This window comes from Thunnus maccoyii, chromosome 12, assembly GCF_910596095.1.
Source record: "Thunnus maccoyii chromosome 12, fThuMac1.1, whole genome shotgun sequence".
Lineage (NCBI taxonomy): Eukaryota > Metazoa > Chordata > Actinopteri > Scombriformes > Scombridae > Thunnus > Thunnus maccoyii.
Genome location: NC_056544.1, coordinates 20296397 through 20314698, shown reverse-complemented (window position 1 = coordinate 20314698; position 18302 = coordinate 20296397). Strand labels below are relative to the sequence as shown.

General features: G+C 40.9%; 1 protein-coding gene across 1 annotated transcript; it reads left to right on the top strand.

The window, feature by feature from the left end:
- Positions 1 to 2324: 2324 nt before the first annotated feature.
- emilin2a (elastin microfibril interfacer 2a) lies at positions 2325 to 18239 on the top strand. Its single transcript, XM_042429932.1, has 9 exons — positions 2325 to 2592; positions 3232 to 3357; positions 5226 to 5416; positions 5572 to 7512; positions 12580 to 12924; positions 14215 to 14268; positions 15008 to 15067; positions 15204 to 15344; positions 17221 to 18239. Exons 1-9 carry the CDS (start codon positions 2411 to 2413, stop codon positions 17553 to 17555), a joined length of 3375 nt encoding a protein of 1124 aa, XP_042285866.1. The 5' UTR covers positions 2325 to 2410; the 3' UTR covers positions 17556 to 18239.
- The last annotated feature ends 63 nt before the right edge of the window (positions 18240 to 18302 follow it).

Genomic DNA, 18302 nt, shown 5'->3' with positions numbered 1-18302 from the left:
TCCCACCCCCCCTCAGGTGCACCAGCACATTTAATATTTCACCTTAACATAAAGATCAAGGTCGCTGCTTGAGTGGGAGCACACGGAATTTAAAGGATTCGAGTGAGTAAGGGGTGGCCTTGCAAAGTGCATGTCTCAATGACAAATTCATTGTGTGCTGCAAAGGATCCTCACCAGTTCTTCAATGCAGGCTATTCCAGTTCCAATCAGTCTCCCAACTTCTCCAAAGTCGAAAAAAAAAAAGAAAGAAATCGATCTGAGAAAGGTGAAACGAGGAAACGTCCCCTGGATTTATACGGCTGAAATCGTGGTTGTGTTTTCAAACTGAAAGATATGGGCTGGTATTTTCCTTCAGTCATGACTCATCTTGCTTCCCATTATGCATGAATGTCAGTGCATATAGGAAGTTAATGACTATTTTTAACTTGAGCAGGACACATAGGTGTGAGGTGTGTGGCTTGATAATGTCATCATTGCAATGACATCTGGTGACAGTAAGCTATAAATGGTCATGTTTATAATATCAGTGACAAATAACAACACAGACATAGACTATGGTTGATAATGATTTAGTAAAATAGGGAACAAAATTCTGCCAGAATGCACTGCTATAAATAAAAGGATGTTGAATTCAGGGTGCATAACACAGATAATTGATGTGAGAATAGCATGGCGAGGTGATGGAATTGGGGACATTTGGGCTCTCATGATGCCTCAGTAATGAAATGTCCTTTTCTCACTCCAACACTTTTGGACAAGGAATTGCCATGACTACAAGATGAGCTTTTTGCTTTCTTTACTGCTGCTGTGCTGCCCTCTTCTGGAGACCAAACAAACAGCCCATAAACTCAGAAATATGACTCACATGAATCCTAAAACCAATATTCTTTTTTTTACTGTCTTAATAGACTGGATGGTAAAGTTAGTTAATAGTATATTGTTGGTTAAAGTTAAATTAATATAAGAAAGTGAGGGGGGAAATTAACTAAAGGAAACCAATGAAAATGTCAGTAATTGCAGCAAGAATCATGCAGATGAAGGGTGTGGAGGGTAATGATATCTCAAGTTTCTGGTGTTGATTAAACACTAAAACTTGACCATCAAATCCCTGCAAACATCATCCACTTACATAACCTATTCCATCATCTCACACTTGGCCGATCCGGCGCTCCCTGCCTGATGAAACAGTGCAGTCGTATTTTGGGAAGGGGTATCTATGGTCTGAGAGAGTTCGTAAAAAAAAAAAAAAAGAAGCTTGCTAAATGATGAAAGGTTCTTTTGGATGAGGGAGGAGCTGTTACTTGTGTGTGTCCACATGTGTGTTTATACATCACGTTCTCCCATAATGCTTTACAGCATCCCTCTGAATCATTACTGTACACCACATCCAGCACTTTGCATTCTCCCTCTGCCTCTGTTTAACTCTTAATATCCATCTCTTTCTGTCTCCTTCTCTGTTTTTCTTTCCTCCCGTAATCATTTTTGTGTTAACTGGCAGTATGTATCTGATCAGGAGAGAGCCTTTCTATATGCCCCACGACAGCACCCTGGGAAACTGGTGAGGAAACTGCTTAAGGCCATCTCACAAAAATAATTTTCACAGCACCACCCGTGTGCATGGAAACTCTCCTCATCCTTATCCTCGCACTTTCACACTGTGTTAAAGCACTGACAAAGAATTCCTGCCTCGAGTGCTGTGAATCGTAGCTCGTATGAAACTAATGTGCTACTTTCTGTCTCCATCCACGTTAAGATATCACTCAACAAAATTGCTCAGTTTGGCTTAAAAAGTAGTAGAGTTTGCTCAGAGAGGTGAGGGATTCAAGTTGGTGTGTAGGAAAGAAGAGACTGCACAATAAGTATTCCCTTTATCCCCATTCAGCAACAGGGCAGAAAGAATGCAAATTACTACTGTTATCCCTGGCCATGAATATCATCAACGCTACCATTATATGGACACAGCTTTCAACCCTGGAGGTTGCATTCAAAAGACATTACCCTGTTATTCATCAGTGAGGTGTGAATTATTGGCTGTTGGCTGACAAAGAAGTAATCAACTTGTCCCAAATCATTTTTGGTGCAAACATCTCCTGAGCCTGTTACAGTAATTAATGACCCAACACTTCAAAGCAGAACACAATTAAACTAAACTTTACCACAAACAAAAACACCTCTTAGGCTATAAGTTTTTTTTGTTGTTTTTTTTTAAAGGGCATTGGGGGGAAGTTTTTTTCCTCTCCTGAATTTTTTTAGGAGGAGGGTGTGGGCCCTGAACGTCATTCCAAGGGAGTTGCAGTGAATGTGGACTTCCCCAAACTTGAGTTATTGGAGTTGGATCAGTCACTGGGACAATGTGACTTTGGTGTTTGGGAACGTCGCGCATGATAATAACAGAGTAGCCTTCTTTCTTATGCTAGGAATATTTATTTTAAGACTGTTGTCAAATATGAATAACAGGCATGGAGAGATGGACTGGTGGTGGACAGTTTTCACACTACTTTTGAACTTTCAATTTACTTACGGGTCTCCCTCCTCTTACGACTTGTTCCACGGGTCAGCATACACTGGAGTGGTACACAGACACAGAAATAGGTAAGTAATGGGTTTTATACCTTTTTTTGGTTTGTTTTTTTATGGGCGAATCATTTTAGCTTTTCTGTTTGTCTTAAAATCCTCGGTCAATCTTCGGGCGTTCCTTTAAACCCACCTTTCCTTGTGCGCTTTTGTTTGGCAAAACTTACGCAGTTGCCAATAAAAGGCGATGGCTTTCAAACTTCTCATCGATCGGAATGACCTCAAATCGAGGCAGCTTTTAACCTCTTACAGTCATATATAGCCTGTTAACATACACTGTGCTTTTATCAGCCTGTGACTAAATTTGGCTCGAGATTGAGAGTGTTGCCAAAGGTGATAAGATCCAGATAAACACTGGTATGTCGCTGATTACTCCAATCTCGAATCTACAAGAAAGCATTAGTGCATTTCCAGCTGGCCACTGATAACTTAAAATAGGCGAGCAAGAAAAAGAAAAACACACAGAGAGAGAAAGCCATCACTGAAATGACGCACCCTTTAGAGAAAGCTCAGTGAAGCATCAGGACTTATTTGTGATGATTTCCAAGTCACTAAAAATTCCATAACTATTTTCTTTAATATCTTCACGGTACAGTATTCCTCTACAATATTTATTATAGGTATGCTCATCTCTGCTCTCTGTCTCTCTCTCTTCAGGAACTGGTGCGCCTATGTGGTGCACAAGAACGTGAGCTGCGCCGTGAAGGGGGGTGTGGAGAGCTTCCAGGAGCCCGTGATGGCCCCCTGCCCAGCCTACCAGCCCGACTGCCAGCAACAAGTGACGTGAGCATCCAAGGAGCAAAAGGGGGAAGGGTTGAGGATGCATCTTTTGATGTGGGCTACATGAGACAGGCTGGAGTTCTGATACAAAATGTGACTGGAGGCAGAAATATTCACAGTGGCTAAAGAAACTTCACTGGCTGAACCTAAAAGGCACTGAGTTTTCAGCAAGTTAATGAGCCTACTGAATCAGGCTGATTAAAACAGGAAATGTGGCCTCAAGCTAATGAGGAATAGCTGAAAAAGGGTACACCATAGTCAAGGTTAGTTATCCTAAATGATCCTTCAAGTTTAAACAAAGGTTGCTAGCCAACAGCAACATACCTGCAAAACTTTTAGCAAAAAATACAGTACATGATAACAAACCATACTTATGCCTATGATTGGTTTATCTATTTAAGTTAGCTACTCTACTAGAGACTGCAGACATTCCAAAATCATGAATGTTTACATGGTCAGGAATAAATAAAAAAAATGAGTCATTGCCAATTAGTCAATAGAATAGAATCTAGGCCAGAGTTCCTAGAGTTTAGCCTCTTTTATTTACCACTTTGTGAGTTTCTCTGGCTCCATGCATCAGTGTTTTACTTAATCAAATTATTTACACATCCAGAACAAGTCTGTTTCTGACAAATCCTTTTTAAAATTATTTGTGGTAGTTCATCAAGTGTTTAAATGTGTGTTATCAAATTCTTGCACATGGCTGAGCAGCTGTTAATTTATCATTAGCAGGTTTCTGTCCCTAAATACAACTCAATGTTCTGTTATAGCTGTCATTATCATAATGCAAAACTAATAGACCTGAATGCTCATCAAGGGACAAGGAATTTCAATCAAGGTGAATTCAGGGGCTCTGAGTCTGCAGATAAACAGTTGTGAGCAGTGCATAAGAGTTATTCTCAGTGTGTAATCTAAGTATGTATAAATACACTAGACATACAGTACCAGTCAAAGGTTTGGAGACATTTTTTCATTCAAGACAATGGGAGGGTGTGTCCAAACTTTTGGAACTATGTGTTTATCTGGTGCACATTTTAAGATGTGATAGTTAAACATATTCTGAACTTACTGTAGTATGTCATGCATTTCTGTCAGTATGGGTGTTTCTTTCCTCTACTTTTTTCTTCCCTTTGATATGATAATAAATGAAGTCCAAGTAATACATATGATTTAAGCCCATATCTGGAGTCAAAGACTTTTAAGATAAACAAAGCATTCTGTTCCTCCCATGGAGTACTTGGATGGTCTAAATGGGAGTATCTAGACTAGTAATTGGTGAGTAACAGTTGTCATTAATTCTGTAATAGCAAATGCTGTGTTGCAATTTCATTCATTTTGCTGTGTGAATTATTGTTAGTTCTGAAATGACATACACACACTGTGCTGTGGAAAATATTACTGGAAACTGATTAATCTTAGGTAACAGGAGCACATTTCCAAGTTTCTGTGTAAAGGAAGAATAGCTGGCAGTGATAACAGACACCTTGGGTTTTTCCATTTCTAAGTTATGATTTACAGCATCGGCCTAATAATATGTCATATCAGACTGAGACTTTAGTACACTTGTTGATTACAGCCACAAGTTTTCAGTTTACTTTTTACTATCAGTCAAGCTAGAACAGTATTAATCAGTGTGAGATTTGGGAAATGTGCAAAGATGATTGTTTCAGTCATCAACTTTCCAGATGTTCTGCATGACATGACCCCTGCCTTCAGGGAAGTGATGTCATCTATTGTTTCTTTGGGAACTGTGTTTGCCTTGGCTAGAAAGTGGAAACTCAAAAAACAGGAGCCATCGGTTCCAGATAAAAATATATATTGTTGGTATTTGTTTGTCTGAAACGTAATGATTTCTCTGCCCTGCTTTACAGATACCAATCTCGGTTTCGACCCACATACAAGATTGCCTTTAAGACAGTCACAGAGTTAGAGTGGAGATGCTGTCCTGCTTACCAAGGTCCGGACTGTAAAGATTTAAAACCACCTCCAGACCGACAGTTAGTGCAGGGAACACAGCCTTACCTCCCATCAAATCCTGTACATACAACCAGGCACACACAAAGTAAGACACCATTTTCTGCTCTACTTTTGTCAATTCATACTGAATTTCTATGTATTACCAAATTTTCCTTATTACCACTAAATGACCACGGTAAGCTAATACAAGAGAGTTATTTCTTTGTGTTTATTAGTAAAAACTCAATTCTTTGCTTATAGGACCAGAACGGAGAGAGACTGCGCACCATGAGACGAGGCATGATGGAACAGATAAAGTGCGTCTTCTGGAAGGTGAAGTTCAGCGTTTGTCTCAGACAGTGCTGGATCTTCAGTCAGCTTTGACAGGGTTAACCACCAACCTCCGCACAGACCTGCAGGAAGATTCAAAGAAGATGCTGGAGACACTCCTCCACAACATCCGTCCACCAGACACAGCTACAGCTACAGATACGGAGAAGAGCCCAGCAGTGCTGGATGGTCATCAGGCTACCAGAGGTGGGATTGCTGGAGAGAAGGCCATAGAAAAAATAGTGGCCCGCTTGGATGATATCAACACTGCACTGAAAAGCAAGGATGAAGCTTTGGAAGACATTAGAGGAGCCATGTCAAGTCATGAGGGGCAGATTCGTGTCCTGATGGATGCCTCACAATCTCAGACTCCAGCCATGGCGGAGTTTGAAGTTATACAGACCTATATTGATGGAAAGTTTGAGAAGCTGAAGAAGGAGTTAGACCAGAATATGGAGGAACAAATGGCCAAGCTACAAAGCTCATACAATGACAAGATTCAGACCTTGCAGAATACCTGTGAAAACAGCTGTGACCAAGGTTTGGTCAGCCTGACCAAGCTGGTGGACACCAAGGAGGCTGACCTGAGAAAGGAGATCCGGGCACTACGTCTGGACATGGCTGCTGCAGATGGACCTGTACGCATTCAGAGGCAGACAGATCCATCTAAAGAAGAAAAGGATCACAGTGACCACGAAGACTTGTGGCGTGAGATTGAGCGTATTGCAGAGGCTCACCGCATCCTGAATGTCCGCATTGACAACGAGCTGGAGCACCTGTCTGCACCTCAGGAAGACAATGATTTTAGCTCGCAGATTGAGGAGCTGGAGGCACGCATAAATATCACGGAACAAAATGCAGAGACTCACTGTTTCTATATAGAAGAGAAGCTGACCCGTACAATTGCGGAAGAAGTGGCAGCACTTCAACAGCATATGGGTGAGCGTCTGAACAGCATGGAGGACCAGTTTACGAACATGCTGGTGGAAATGAGCAACAACTCCTTCCCTGGGATGTTTGGGGACTCCATGGATGCCATCCAGACACAAGTCAACAACAACAAGTTCCTCCTCCAGGCTTTGGATGAGAAGGTAAATACTGTTGGAGAGTTATGCTCTGCAGGATGTTCAGCATCAGGAATAACTGTAGGTGAAGGAGCTTCATCACCCACATCTAAGGGTCTAGAAAACATTTTGAGGGACCTGAGCCGGTATAGGGATGACTTGGACATTCTACACACAGACGTTAATGCAAACACAGACAAGCTCAGGCAACTGGAGCACCTTGTTGAAAGGCAGTCAGCTGGGATCGAAAGACGTTCCAAGACGATGGAGGACTTCCAGAAGGGGTTGATTAATCTCCAAGATAATGTTCTTGGGCTGGCTGGTGCTGTTACTGGGCTAAGTGATTCCTTGAGCAAATACAACCAAGATGTAGAGAGAATTAACACAACATGCTGCCAGGCAGAGCAGAGTGGCACTGGGAGACCAGCATGGGTACCTGCAGTACCCAGTGGTCAGGCAGACGCCACCAGCCGTCAGGTGGAGGAGCTAAAGAACAGACTTGATACACTCAGTAAACAGGTGTCATCTGAACTGAGTCAATGCAAACAGAACACCCAGGGTGTTTCTGATGGCATTTCTGCTGTGGATGGCCGCATAACCAGACTTGAAAAGGTGTGTGGAAGGCTAGACGGGGTTTCTGCTAATATCAAAGAGCTGAAAGACGGGCTGGAGAGACATGTTGGTGGTCTGCGGGACTGTGTCAACAGGATGAACGTCACCTGTGGAAATCATGGTGCAGACATTGTGGCGCTGCAGAATTCCCTGCAGAGATTCCAGACACAGCTGTCTGCAATGGCCAAACAGCCAGGTGAGTTGGTGATTTGGTGATAGTTTCATGACAACATTAGCTACCTGTGGTAAAAGAAAATTGCAGGAATTATCAAGGGTATCTTAAAGGTCATATATGAGGTTATATATATTAATATTTATTTAACCAGCAAAACACTTTTGTTTCAGTTTGGAGCCAATATTCAAAAGCTTTGTCATTTCTGTCTGACAATTCATATGGAATATATTATTGTGTGACTTTAGAATATATATACAGTGTTGATATTATATTACCTCTGCACAGAGCCAGGCTGGCTGTTTCCCCCGTTTCCAATCTTTAAATTATGCTAAGCTGATTGGCTGGTCGTTGCAGCTTCATATTACATGCATAGATATGAGAAAGGTATCAAAGTTCTCATCTAACTCTCAGCAAGACAGCAAAGAGGTGTATTTCCCAAAACATCGAACTGTCAGGACAGTAATTAGATATAGAATATGGCACAATTTTATCACTAAAAAAGTCAATTTTTTATACATTTGTCCATGGATTCCCACATTAGCGCAGTTAGGGACTGAAATAAGCCATTAGCAGTTGGATAAATAGCTACCAAATACACACACTCCTTTTTTTTCAGCTTCCTCCCGACTTCCAGCATATGCGTTTATCAAGTGTGATTAACATCTGTGTAAACACAAACTTTTCCTGAAGATAATCCTCCATATAATGCGTTCTGCTTGCTTGGTTTACATGGGGGCTTGAAGGGAGGGATCAGATCCCATGAATGGCTACAGGGTATTTCCCGGAGTGGGAGGGCATGAGTTCACAGGGCCTCTCCTGCTCGCCTTGAGTATGTCATTCAATATGTCCCGGCACCAAGAGGCAGAGGCCCACATTGGAAACTTCCTGTGACTTAGATCCATGTTGTCCTAAGAATTCCCTGGTTTTATAGAAAGGATAGGGCAGATAGATTGAATCTTACATTTTTACATGCCGAGCTCAGTTTATACCTCAATGTCAGCCCCTCCTAACAACTGTAATGACTTACTTGCACTGTTTCCTGCCTTATTGCTCCCTTATGTAAATGTCAGAACACCCGAGTAGACTGTTTCGTCTTTCCCACTTCCTTTACGAACATGTTGAGTTGAGGTCGTCTTTCTTGCACCGTGACATAGCTTTTTCACTTATACCGCATAACTGCAGACCTCAACCTCAGCTCCCAGTCACTTGGTGCACACATGCACACACATTCGCATACACAATACACCTCTCTCCCTCGTTTTCTCCTTACACATACCAACCTCTAGAGATTCCCGTAAGGTGACCTCAGCCTGATGTGTGGAGTCTGGTCCTCATTAAGGACCCTGACTCACTGCTGGAGCCAGTCTTGATGGAGAGGGGAGAAGCAGGGCTCCACACCCAGGACCAGATGCGTCTTCTACCCCTCAGCTGTGATGTCATGACTGGGGCCCCAATCACTGGTGCCTCCCTTTCTTAAACCATCGTCCAAAACAATAGTATGATAGGGACCTGAGGAGAAAATGAGGGTGGATGGATTAATGGTTGTGGGATAGAGAAACGGAAAGCGTGAAGGCATTTTGTATTCCATTTCACTCTTTGCCAAATATGGCCTGTTATTTCCAAACTGCGATATTTGATTTCATTACCTTACATGGAACATTATACTGCGCTTCTGCCCAGCAATGAATCAGACTGAACTGTGCGTACTGCAGCAGGATTGTGAAAAATATTTGTCAGGGTTTTCACTTTCTATCTCTTATTAAGAACCCCCAAACATTTTCTAGCTATTATTTGTAAGAGATGGGTATGTTTCTATAGTTTTCTATATCCTAATAACACAAGAAAGGGAGTTGGACTGTTTGGCTGATGTAGAATGAGAATTAGAAAAAAAGAGAGAAATAGTATTAATAGAGATAAAAACATTTCCATAAAAATCCAAGTTCTATGGGTGTGGTGGTGGTTGAGAGCCTACTGAAATGTTTCCTCTCTGTGTTTGAGCTCATATTCTCCACACAGTCATATGAAGACCCCGAGGAGGCTGCGAACAGATGAAGTGTTGTAATAACATAACTGAAAGATTAACTGGAATAGCTTTGCCCTTACTCAATGTGACTGCTAAATGGAATTGTGTGACTTGGTTGCAAAATATTGGCACTGCTTCACCCACAGCAGCTGCTGCAGCAGAGGTTTGCCACTACAGCTAGTGTGTTTGTATCTCTCTGTTACATCATTTAAAAGTGAAAGACTGATGTATCAAAGTCATTTTGAAATTGGATGAGAGGCTGTTTTAAGGGTTGCAAACTGCTTTAATAGAGGTTGTTAGGAAATATAGAAATATTTCTAATTGGAAAATGCTTCTGTTTTCAACAAGCTTGAGCGTGCTGTTCCTCATTCAGACGGTGACTAATCAACCTTTTTTTTTTTTACAGATTTTTTCATTCGATTCTCAAGCTGTTTTTTTCTACCACACACACACACACACACACTTTTTGGAGGTGATCCCAGTCTAGCTCAAAACACTTCCTCGTCATTTCCTTCTCTCTCTCTCTTATCTCTGAATTTCTCTCTCTACTCCCTCATCGCTCTCCCCTTCTGTCCAGTTTTTTCCTTACAATTTGTCCTTCCAAGAATGCCAGAGGACTTTTCTTTTTCCCGTCCCTCCACCCTGTCCTGTAAGTTTCTATCGACAGGCGAGGCCTTCACAAAAAAAAAAGGCAGTTGTATTAAAGCTGGGATATAATGAATGCTTTGATTTCATGGATCAATGCTTTGCAATTGATCATTCTGACTTTATATCGGAGAGACAGGCTGTAAGAACTGTCTACCGTGATGAGGGAATACAAGAAAAACAAGACATCAAAGGCTTTTTGAAGTCAAGGGGGTGTCTGTTGGGAAAGAATGGAATATTGTATTCAGCTCTGCTGCACACACTGTATATGTTTAGTCAGCACCAGAAATCCAAGGGGGTGCTTTGACTGCAACAATCTCCCTGGAGAGGTTTGTGAAGCTGGTGAGGTGAGGTGTTTCCATGTCTGACCCAGGAGCCCATCTGGAAGTCTTCAGAGGAGAATGGACCCAGATACACAATGGGAGTCCCTGAGGTTTGCCATGCAGTGCACAATTTGAACCTCCCATCATTAATATCACTGGAGGAGAATTGGGTGGAGGATGAAATTGTGTCCATGTGCGTAGCAAGGAAGGGAAAAAGAAAAATGTATGAGTGATGCATTATTGTGTGTGTGTAACAGCCACACCCTGCGCCATGCCCCTTGACACCATTTTCCATTGCGTGATCAACTTGTCTGTTGCAATATTCCTTGACGCTTTAAGACACTTTCCAACACTCAGGCACTGTCACCCGAATCTGTGGAAGCAACAGTAACTAAAGCGCAACCACCCCCCCTCCGCAGTGTCTCAATATGGTGTAAGCGATAACATCTGGGTTTGGTGATGCTCTTGGTTGCACCAGAACTCGTGTGTATGTGTATGCCTTTCTGTGTGTTTTTTTGACTTTGTGGTTGCCCCCTCAGTGAGACACAGGCTGAGAGCTCATGGGAAATATGCACTCAGGCAACCAGCATCCTGATGGAGGCATAGGGAGGAAATGAGGAAGAGATTTCTGATTATCTCAGTACAACATGATTGCTGGGTTTAATTTGTTTTTCATTAAACATGTGGTTTCTGAGTAGCTTGTGGTATCATTTGCTGTAAGAAGGAAGAATTTTGTTGATGATCTTTTATTCGATAAGGACAGCGTGGCTGACTACTTTCATAATTCAGTGCAACAGGCAGATTTTAATGCAAGGATTGCTTTCAGGTACTTTTGAATTCATGGCTTAGCCACAGAACAAGTTGAATTTTAATTCAGTGTAATATCTTAAAATATCTGATTGTCATTTCAAGATGCTAAAAATAAATTTAAATGTATTTTCATTCTTAAACTTAGAAATAGTTGGGTAATAGTTGGGAATTTCATTGCAGGCATGTTAGCATGCTGATGTTAGCATTTAGCTCAAAGCACGACAGTGTCTATAAATACAGCCTCACAAGCTGCTAGCATGGCTGTACATTCTTTTTCTTGTTGTAAAAGGAGGATTTTTTTGTTCAGGCAAAATACTGAAGAGGCATTTGCATCAGCTAATCAGCTAAAAGCTGTTTCATTCATGCTTCAGCATCTATGGCTGATTGTTATGCCAGATGATCATCTACCAGCTAACCAGTAACATTGCCAAAGGGCTGCGGGTGAAAATTAGCTAGCAGGCTAACACTGGCACATTTACAGAAACGTTAATTAATGTGTGTTGTCCTTATAAATAATAAATTAAATTAATTTACACCTATTTCTAGATTCCGTATACTATAGTTCATATGTGTATTTTGTGACACGATTGGTCCTCCTAGCACCATCTTTGTTTCTGTTTGTATTCTTTGAGAGCTTCCTCAAGGAGCAGAGCCTTTCCTGCAAACTCTAACTATGTAAGTGATCATTTCCTTGATGTGTCAGTCTCTGGCTGAATAGCTTTACTGTAATCCTCCTACAGCCCAACCTCAAAGTTCAAAAGACACAACAGATACTGTATGTGAAGTACCAAACAAGCCACTTAATGTACAAACCCCTTCACTGAATCTAAATACAGTGTGACACAAATCTGTCTGACACAAAGGGGCTGGCACAAAGCAGGTAGTGTAATTATTTTTGTTATTTGTCCCCTGGACACTCGTACAGCGTCTATACTCACCTCTAAGGCCCAGGCGATGTCTGTGCCTTCAGGGGGTCTGACAGCCTGCCAACTGGTTTCCGTTCAGATGGTTTTCGTTTCATAAAACTCACACTGACTGCCTGCTTTGCTTTTATGAAGGGCAATAATGGTATCGGTTGGGGAAAAAAGCACTGAGGTGCAGTGCAAGCCAAGTCTCATTTGGCCTGTCATCAGAATATAAGTTGTTAAGTGAGAATTTGCAGGAGAAGCGAGGCATGTGGTGTGAATGTGAGCGAGGAAAAGGGATTTATAAAGAAAGAAGTAATATGAATGAATAATACATTGATATAAACTTACCACTTTCTTTCTTTTACTGTTGCTTTCCAAGGAATGACCCTAAGACCCGAGAAGCCGATCTCTGTGCCAGATTCAACCCCAACCAGAACCAGAATCCCACAAATCCACATCCCCCTTATCATCCCTAAACCGCCATCCAGCCCCAGGCAGCCTTACAATCCCAGCCAACCAATGCAACCCAACACACACACGATCATGATCACCCAGCCATCCAGCCCCCAGCAACCAGGCCACCCAGCTCCGCCCCTCGTTCCCAGACGGCCAGTGTTGGAGACCGGTGAGGCAGGACCGCCAGGGTACATCCGCAGGGTGACTGTGCGGAGAGGGTCTGAGGACTCGTCTAGCAAGCATGTCAAAGGGTTTGCTGGAGCACCAGGTGAGGAGTGCTAATGGTGATGATGGCATTTGGGTTACAAATGCTACAGTCACTCTGCAGCTGAAAACACTCAAACTCAGAGGGTTTTCCTTTATAAGCGATATGAACCTAAAGTTTTCTAATATGTATAAACAACAAAAAATCTGTCCCATTTTGTTTTAAATCAAGAACACAACTATTTGTGGCACAAAATCAGAACCTGATGCATAGAGTCTACTTGTAACTTGCATTTTAGTGCTGAAATTGGAAACTGTCATCACTGCCATGACAAGAAGGAAACTTTGACACTCTGTGATAAATCCAGCAGCTAGACTGAGCCAGCATTACCAGGTGTGCCATAATTATTTATGTGTTCTTCTTTCCAACAAATATCATACATCATACAAAACAGTCATCTAAATTAATCAGCAATGAGAAAATTTGGAATTGAGCCTCAGTCTGTTTTGCAAATCTTGTTTTTTTTGCCTTTTTCACAACATGGAACCCATAAGAAAGGTTTAATTATCTATGCACATTACTTCTTTTTTTTGTCATTGCACTTTGGATTCCTATACCGAAAAAGGATTTTAATGGGGGCCGACTCAAATTGGACAGAAGAGACATAGATTTTGCCAGTTCTGGATTGAATTAGTGTAACTGGACTGCATGTAGGAAGATTAGAGAAAATGACAAACAACAAAACAAAGGCTTTGTTTTAGATTTCACATGGGCATATTTTGGCAGAAGAGAAACACAGAACAGCCTACATTAGTCTTGCTGTTACTGTTCAGTTCCTATTTGTCTAACCCAAGAAACAAAACAAAACAATCTTCTGATATTAAATATAACATTTGTTTCAAGTTTCCAATTGTTCTTCGTTCAAGCACAAGTTTGTACAAAATCTTTTTGTTATTATGTGGCTGTGAATGCCTGCAATTGGTTGGTTTTATTTCAGTTTTGTGGTTTTATTTGGATTTCAATCAGCACAAATACCTGCAGGTTAAAATTCATCTCAAGGTTCTGAGGAAACTTTCAACACATAAATCTGCTCATAGATTCCATTGTCCTGAAACAGAAAAAATCAGAAAGTCAGAACGATTCAAAAAAGCCACTTGTAGAATCACAGTGATGTACTCCATATTATAATTTGTTTTGCTTTGATTTATACCTTCTCTGGGAAACTATGACACAGTGTTTTGCCTTAACGTTCAGATGGAAAACCAGACAATTACCTCTGGCAAGTGTGTTCACTAGACCTTCTCTTCAGACAATGATAAAACATGATGTGTTTGTCATCTGTTTCTTTCGCAGGCTATCCTCCTTTGCAGCGTACATCTTTCAATTCTCAATCAACTGGCCGTAGAGGTATTGTAGCAGTTTATTATGAAGTTTAATTTCATGCATCTACAGGCTTTGCCCTTCTGCTACATCGGTGTAAAAAGTGGAAACGCTGTGAATAATTTGTAGCCTGGGAGTGTGAGGGAGTGGGAACTGGACGTGTTTAGATAAAGAGGTGTGGGCAGACTGTGGAGGGAATTTAGCTTGTGTGCGGGTGCTTAGCAGAAAGTTTTACCCTGGGCTGCGTGGCAAATGTTACATGTAGTGATGATGAGAAAAATGGCATATCCGTCTCTTTTGCCAATCCAGAAATGCACACATATTTAATTTAATAAATAAATTCTGTATGTTCATGTTCATGTTGTCTAGTTATCAAAAAACAAATTTCCTGCATTTCTACACCACCTAACCTCTTGGATTAAGTCAAGACACAGAATGATTTTTTTTCTTACTTGTTTTTGTCAGTTGCTGAAAATAGTAAAATGATCATTGGCTGCTTAAATATAATCACCTGATTGTGGGGACTGTATGATGATAAGTTTATTTTTAAAAAGACAAATAGTGGGGTAGCAAAACCATTTGCTCGCCTAATTGAATAGTGGGGACACATTTCCTCCACTTGCTCCATTGCTCAGGTGCCTATGTATGTGTTCAACACACCACTAATGACTCTCAGAATGAAACATCTTTAAAAATAAAGCTGTGCTCCCTCCGGCTCACGGCGTTGATTATAGGAATGCATTATGATTTATCACTTTCTTTATAGCTCCGTTGGCGGCCAAGGTGGCTTGGAACCCAATGCATCAAGCTCCAGTTGCATCACCAGGTAAAGTCAATTTGGAAATCATCTCTCTTACTCTGTGTGGATAAAAGTGTGCACAGTTAAACGAGGTGAGAATTGCACAATAATTTGTGTTTAAAATGAGCCACTGATCCACTTACATGCACATTTCTGGGTCCAGTTTCAGTAGACAACAGCGCCTTTGCAGATCCCTTCTCCTTCTCCGCCGGCCTCACACAGCAGCCCTTCTCTGGCGACTTTGGCATCATCCGCTTCAACAGAGTTCTAATCAACGACGGTGGACACTACAGTCCCCAAACAGGTAATCCTGATGACTGATACATGTACTTGCAGGGTATGATGCACTTGGTGTAATTCATACCACAGCAGTGATGGAAAGTAACTAGTGCGTTTACTCCAGTATTGTACCTAAGTACAATTATGGGGTACTTTACTTTAGTATTTACATTTATGCTACCTCGTACTTCTACACCACTAAATTCAGAGGAAAATATTCTACTTGTTACTTTGTTAGTAAAGTAAAAAATTAAACCCAACAGTATTCAGAGTGGGTAAAATTAGCTCCACCTGAGCCAGCTACAGTAAAATGCTGCTTATATGTTAACGCATTAGTAATAATATTCAAGTACAAAGTATATAGTAATGTACAAAATGACAAAAAAAAATTTTGCTCAGTGTTATAACAGGAAACTTTATCGTTTTAACGAGATACTTTTCATGTTATAACAAGATATTTGACTTTTTAAATGTGATCGGACTGAATGGATCAAATTCTGATAGTGAAACGAGTCATTTTGCGGGGGTTGTGACAGTCCAAAAAAATGTATCCATCATTTTACAGCCATTCCTTTTCCCATGATTGTGCACGGGAAAAATGCCTTTGAGGCCCGTCAGACCTGTCAAGTTGTAATTACGCAGTGTATCCACTATGTGAAAATTGACTTTAAAGCCCGGCGCTGTTCCTGGGGGCTTGTAGTGAATACTTTTAGTCTTATACTTCCTACATTTTGCTGCTAATACTTACATATTTTTACTTAAAGGACCAGTGTGAAAGATTTAGGGGCATCTAGTGGTGAAGTGGCAAATTGCAACCAAATGAAAACCCCTCCCCTCACCCTCCCTTTCCAAGTGTGTGGGAGTGTGACATTGACAGAAAAATGCAAAAGGCTCTCTCTAGAGCCAGGATTTGATTTGTCTGTTCTGAGCTACTGTAGAAACATGGCAGTGCAACATGGCGGCCTCCATGTGGAAGAGGACCCACATGTAGATATAAAGGGCTCATTCTAAGGTTACGAAAACACAACAATTCTTATTTCCAAGTGATTACACACTAATTAAAACAAATGAAACCTATGAACATTATATTCCATTTCTGCCAAGTCTGTTCCGCTAGATGCCACTAAATTCTGCACACTGCACCTTTAAGTACATTGTTGAAAGCAGGACTTTTACCTGTAATGGAGCATTTTTATGCTGCTATTTTTACTTGTACTTAAATATAAGTTCTGAGCACTTCTTCCGCCACTGCACCCCAGTGACACAAACAAACAACAAACATCTAAATTGCATATAGCATTAATTTTATTGCTTTGTTTTCTTGAACATTTTTAGTGTCTATAGTTTATCGTCAGGACCTTGTTTTTCAAATGTGGGATAACTAAACCAAGTTAACATAATGCTAACCAGCTAACATGATCCTGTTAATTTGTTGTTATTTTGAGTCATGGTTTCATTTGATTGAATGGAAATGGAATTTAATTCTGTAATATTAAAATGAAATTATGATAATTACACCAACAGATTTTAACAATTTCTCAATAACTTACATGCTCTCATCTTAAATCATATCTAAATTGGGGCCTCTAAGAAACTTGTGTCATTCATATGTGAAAATGAATGAATGGAGATCACATGCACATCATTATAACTGTGAATAAGCGTGTATTCCTGTAGATTTGGGATTAAGGATTTACAGCTTCAGATAAATGTTAAGCCAGTTTTGGAGAACTAAAACATCAAAGTGTCAAATCAACAGTTAATGTAAGATAATTCAGTTATTCATATAGGCTATGAAGAGCAGGGCCCTCAAACAAACAAACGTGTGACTCAACAATCACCGGGCTGTATACATTATTGATAATATAAACTCTAAATCGTTCCCTTTCTCATCTCTACAGGGATCTTTACTGTTCCAATGGACGGCCGATACCTGATTTCAGGACTGCTGACAGCAAAGCAGGGTGACCGTGTAGAGGCCGTCCTGTCCGTGTCTAACCGCAGCGTCCAGAAGCTGCAGAGCTCAGCAGGGCCTGTGGCTGGTCATTATGGTAGCTCAGCCACTGGTAACTGCGGCTGTGGAGGTTCGGTGTCCTTCAGTGTGATCCTGCCCCTGAGGAAAGGAGATCGCGTGGGCCTGGTGAGGACCGGAGGCCAGCTGGCCACCACCGAGGCCAGGGAGATCCTCTCCACCTACAGCGCCATCTTCCTGTACGCACCACAGGCCAACAGATAGCTGGAGCTCAGCCGGCCAGTAACAGCAAAGACTAATTTGTTCGCAGCCAACTGGACTGGAGGAAATGTGGAAGAAACCATAGTTTTCACTGATTCGCTGTGATGCAGCTATTTTACCGAGCAGTGTGAAGATTTTCAGTTCTAAAACCCTTACATACTGTTCATATTCTGAGGTTTAAAGCTATTTGTTTGGAGGAAAACTATTGACAATCACATTATATTATGTTACCTACAACAGGAAGACATAAGATCCATTGTGATTTCAATGAATTGTGATTTTTGGTCAAATTTAACCCAGAACAACCTCAAAAATGTGTGTAAGCTGAAGAAATTTTTTAAAAAAGTCATAAAATTTCAGGCTTTAAGAATGGTGTTGAGGGTCTTTTGGCATAAATTTGACTTGAACAGTGTGTAAGGGTTAAGAATGCATCAGATTGCAATTTGTAAGCCAGTTGCCAAAGATACCTGAATACAAGAAGCAGGATTTGTTTCTAATATATTTGATTATCAATTTGCTTTTGTGTACGTATTGTGAATGTCTTGTGTAAAAGTGTTTATAAATTAACATGAAACTCATAAAATCTCTATTATTTTAACAAAACCATCTCCGAGACTCAATATATAGTATGATAAACATACAGTATGTGTAGAATATAATGTTGTTTCAATAAAAAGTGTTAAATCACCTGTGAGCATGGGCTCCACAATGTGTAATCTACTCTAAAGAGGAGTGACTGATGATCACTAA

Excerpts from the sequence above, each read along its gene's own strand:
- emilin2a (XM_042429932.1), top strand. The coding sequence starts at position 2,411 with ATGCTAGGAATATTTATTTTAAGACTGTTGTCAAATATGAATAACAGG. Across the intron at positions 3,358-5,225 it reads GACTGCCAGCAACAAGTGAC|ATACCAATCTCGGTTTCGAC; the intron begins GTGAGCATCCAA and ends CCTGCTTTACAG. Across the intron at positions 7,513-12,579 it reads TGCAATGGCCAAACAGCCAG|GAATGACCCTAAGACCCGAG; the intron begins GTGAGTTGGTGA and ends TTGCTTTCCAAG.